This window comes from Eretmochelys imbricata, chromosome 1 (genome assembly GCF_965152235.1).
Source record: "Eretmochelys imbricata isolate rEreImb1 chromosome 1, rEreImb1.hap1, whole genome shotgun sequence".
NCBI lineage: Eukaryota > Metazoa > Chordata > Testudines > Cheloniidae > Eretmochelys > Eretmochelys imbricata.
This window is the reverse complement of record NC_135572.1, coordinates 217,244,228-217,248,967: the sequence shown is the minus strand read 5'-3', so window position 1 is coordinate 217,248,967 and position 4,740 is coordinate 217,244,228. Positions and strand designations below refer to the sequence as shown.

Sequence of the window (4,740 nt, the reverse complement as noted above, 5' to 3'; positions counted from 1 at the left end):
CAATTGGCTAGTACCAACATTTTGAAACCTGATTGCCTGAAGTTAGGTATTTCAGCACCTAAACAAGTGACCTGATTTTCAGGTGTTGAGCTTCTGCAGCTTCTGATAAGGCGGGGTGGGCAAACTTTTTGGCCCGAGGGCCACATCGGGATTGCGAAACGGTATGGATGGCCCGGAAGGGAAAGCTGTGCCTCCCCAAACAGCCTGGCCCCACCCCCATCTACCCCCTGACTGCCCCACTCAGAACCCCTGACCCATCCAAACCACCCTGCTCCTTGTCCCCTGACTGCCCCTTCCCAGGATCCCTGCCCCTAACTGCCCACCCGGGACCCCACTCTCTGTCCAACACCCCCTGTCTCCTGACTCCCGCCCCCCCCCCCCCCCCGCACCTCTGCCCCATCCAACCGTTCCCTGTCCCCTGACTGCCCCCCAGGACCTCCTGCCCCTTATCTAACCCCTGGTCCCCGCCTCCTTACCATGTTGCTCAGAGCAGCAGGACAGGCTTATTAGAAAACCTGGGAGGTGGATGGGTGCAAGCTGCGCTGCCTGGCAGGAGCGGCGGGCCAGAGCGCTGCCCACACAGCAGAGTGGCTGCAGGGGAGGCGGGACAGCAGGGGAGGGGCTGGGGGCTAGCCTCCCGGCCGGGAGCTCAGGGGCCAGGCAGGACAGGCCTGCTGGCCGGATGTGACCCGCAGGGCGTAGTTTGCCCATCTCTGTGCTAAGGTCAGTGAATTGTGGAGGCTCAGCATCTCTAAAAATCAGGCTATTTATGTGGATGCCCAGATAAGGTATATAAGTCCCTAACTTGACACTCAAGTTTGGTTTTAGTGTATTGGTGGAGATTTTACATCTTTCAGTGAAGCATCAGGTATTGGCAACTGCCAAAGCAGGTGGATGAAGAACCCAGTCCAGGACAGCAGAAGATTAGAAAGGACCTGCTAATGGTCTGATTTAGTACAGTGCCCTATAAAGTTCACAAAGAGCATGAACTTGAGCCCGCAGGCTGTTGATCTTTGTGTCCAAAACGTCTATTGATTTGAAAATGCTAGGCAACACACAAGAGCCACACCGCATCATATAGGCTCTACATTAATTTAGCAAGTGAATCTAGGATATTAATATATTTAATTTTACAGATCTTATTAGAGCTACAATTTAAAATGTTATTTTCCCCTTAGTATGAAAAAGTTTTATTTCCTTACTCCCCCTACTTGCCCCACTCTTGCTTTTCTTGTAGATGGCCAAATCTGAACCTCGGGAAAGAAACTATGACAATATGGTAAAAATGCTGGAGGACTTGAACAGGGACTTAGAAAAACTTCTGGAAGAAATGGAGAAACTATCAGGTGCAGCTTTCTTCTGGGGAGGATATAGATTTGCTGCTAGAGGCTGAAAACATTACAGCAGTGCATAGAAATAATAATAGTAAACATGCAAGAGTAGAGGAGAACGTCTCTGTATAGGAGAAATATAAGAGGAGAAGGATTGAGATCTACTAATCTGTTAATGAAATTGAGTTCTAATGACCACAATGTATTAAACTGAGGGATGTGTCTGATGGAGAACATCAGTACATGAAATCCTTAGTTACTACAGACAGTGATGACAAACATGGTATAAATGTCTGCAGGAACAGACTGGTCATATTTAACATAATTAGTAATGGAAGGCGTTAATAGCTCAGCTCATAAATGAAATTCACAGATTATACTAAAGTGGGAGGAGTTGGTAGTGAGAACAGAAAATAATACAAACGAATTTACAGAGTTTAAAAACATAATTAGAACATAAACATAGATTTGCTTTGGAAAAATGTTGGAAGAACTGGTACCTCCAGGATCAGAGAATGACAAACATTGATTATCCAACTGGGAAAATAATAGGTGAATTTAATCTCAATTTTGTATACATAATGGGAAGGGGTTTAGATAAATCTTTCCACACATTTTTATGATTCCCTTCTAGATTTCCCTGTAGCCTTCTCCTCTTCAGACAATGCAAGCTAAAGCATTTTAGCCAGTCATCATAGATAAGGTGCTCACCTATGCTTAACATTGTCAGTTCTGGAAAATGCTTGTAGTTTAAGTGTTAAATTACTTATCATGCACTAGAATGGCCATAACCAATGAGCAGATGTGCTGCCCAATCAGGGACCAGACTTAGAGCTGAGCTTGTCTCAGCGGAAAGTCACTCTTTCAACTCATCTAAGATACTTGAAAGTGAAATATGGGGGGATTTCCTCCACCAGTATGCCTGTACATGTTTCTTTATTGTAAGGACATGTGGTTTGTAAATAGAGTCACTTATGCAAATGCTGATTTGTTATCACAAGGTTGTTATTGAGCACAGGACTGCATATGCTATTTTGTTAGTTATTGCAGAGCTTCCCTAAATCATAGATATTTTTTCAGTATGCACAGAATACTGCTTCTTACCTTCATATCTACAAAAGACAAGATCACACATTTCCCCACCCCCAGTCCTCAAACACCACTGACTACTAGAGCTGAAGAAATACTGTAAAAAATAAAAAAATCTTTCAGCAAATATTTGTTTACATTTATATCAAATTTGCTCATAATATGTTTGCACCCTTTGTGCCCATTTTCTACAGGTATTCCAGTGAATAAATTTATTGAAAGGGATGTTTTCAGAATCATAAAATTTTAAGTGGGTTTTAAAGAATATTTGTGGAAAGTGAATTTCAGATTTGTAAACATGAATATCGTCACCAGATTCTGAGGCCTTGTCTACACTAAAAGTTTCCTTCAATTTTCTTACTGCTGCAGCACCAGTAATAGCAAAACTAGGAACATTAGTGTAGAAATGCTGCTACTGGTTCCAACATTTTAACTCCATAGTATTTTGAGACAGTTCGTATAAAAGTAGCTATAAAGTTTTATTGATATGCTCATGAGCACTGGTGGGTGTGAATTGTTTCTCATTGTAGGACTGCTTGTGAGATGATGAGCAGTTTGTACCGATTTAATGTGGTATTAATGGTGAATGCTTAACTGATTATCAGAGGATTGCTAACAGTAGTTTAACAAATTTATTTGGGCATGAGCTTTCATAGGTAAAAAACTCACTTCTTCAGAGGCATGGAGTGAAAATTTCAGATGCAGGCATTATTATAAGTATAATATATTTATATATTAAATATAAATAAGTATATTATTATTATAAGTATTGTATTATAAGTATAATAATGCCTGTATCTATAATTTTCACTCCATGCCTCTGAAGAAGTGGATTTTTTACCCACGAAAGCCTATGCCCAAATAAATTTGTTAGCCTTTAAGGTGCCACCAGACTCCTCGTTGTTTTTGTGGATACAGACTAACATGGCTACCCCTCTGATACTTAACAGTAGTTTGTTAGTGTAGGCTGCCTAGATACTTGGAGCTGTTCACATTGGTTTTGGTATTGTGGGATTGATTAGGAAAGATGGGATTGTGCAAACTGATTTGTTACTGCAGGGTTACTTGTGAGCACTGAGCTGAGTGTGCTCTTTGGCTATTATTAGAGCTAGTTAGAATTTTCTGACTGAACTTTTTCTGTCAGAAAATACCAATTCGTCAAAAGCAAAATGTAGAAACTGTCGATTTCAATGAAATTTTGTTTCAAAAGAAAATGTGAAAAAGTATTTTGGTAAGGTTTAAACATTCTATTTCAGCCTTTTCAGAACAGAATGGTTTGATTTTCCATTTTGAAATGACATTTCATTTCAGTGTTTTAAATTTGATATAATGTAAAATGAAAAAATCAAAGTTGGAACAAAACGTTTTGATTGACTCAAGAAACTTTCATTTCATTTCATGAGAAATTTCATTTTTTGTTTAGTTTTCACTCTATTTTGTCATGGAAAAAAATCCAAAATTGCAGATTTTTCTGTGAACAGAAAAAAATCACTTCCCACCTGTTCAATTTATTCCATTGTAGGAACATTCAGCCAAGGATTAGAACTGGTAACCATTCATTCCCACTACTGTTCCCCTGAATAACAATTATTTCCCTGCTGTCCTAACATTGCTGAATTTCTAATATCTGTTGGTTGCGTTGTTGCAGTGCAGGCAACCTGGATGGCATATGATATGGTGGTTATGCGTACCAACCCAGACTTGGCCAACTCCATGAGGCGACTGGAAGATGCATTCCTCAACTGCAAAGAAGAGATGGAAAAGAACTGGCAAGAGATGCTGAAGGAAACTAAAGGCACTGAACAAAAACAGGAATAAACAGCCCTCATATCTGTTAGTGAAATTGCGACTGTTAAGAAATCATTTCAGACTCATTTTTTCAGTCATGAAATATCTACAGATGCCTTGCAAATGGATTATCTTCTAGTTTATTAAGCATTATTGATGTGACTGTATATACAACTGTGTTCTGCCAAATACATGTATTGTTGAAACAAAAAGTAACAATGTCTCTGTTTTTATGTATTCTTATTCTATGATTTTAGGCATAGTATTATAATTATTATATTATATTTATCATATATACAACTGATCCTTTTTTGATATCTTCCTAGAGGATCCCAATCTGATTTATAAATTGTAGATTTAGGGATCTCTTTGCCATCTTCTAAAAAGCAGATGCTTTTGCAATGGAAATACAGCAGTTGTTTTGCTTTAGCAACTGGCCTTAGGAAGAAAAACAAAGAGTGATTTCTCCAGTTGAAAGAACAGATACAATTCCAGATTGACCCAATATGGTTCAATATGGGATTGCAGAATA

General features: G+C 39.4%; 1 protein-coding gene across 1 annotated transcript; it reads left to right on the top strand.

Annotated features, from left to right (window-relative positions):
• Positions 1 to 1,237: 1,237 nt before the first annotated feature.
• On the top strand, positions 1,238 to 4,238 carry SYCE3 (synaptonemal complex central element protein 3). Its single transcript, XM_077807367.1, has 2 exons — positions 1,238 to 1,346; positions 4,069 to 4,238. The coding sequence occupies exons 1-2, from the start codon at positions 1,238 to 1,240 to the stop codon at positions 4,236 to 4,238; spliced, it is 279 nt and encodes a 92-aa protein (XP_077663493.1).
• Positions 4,239 to 4,740: the final 502 nt, after the last annotated feature.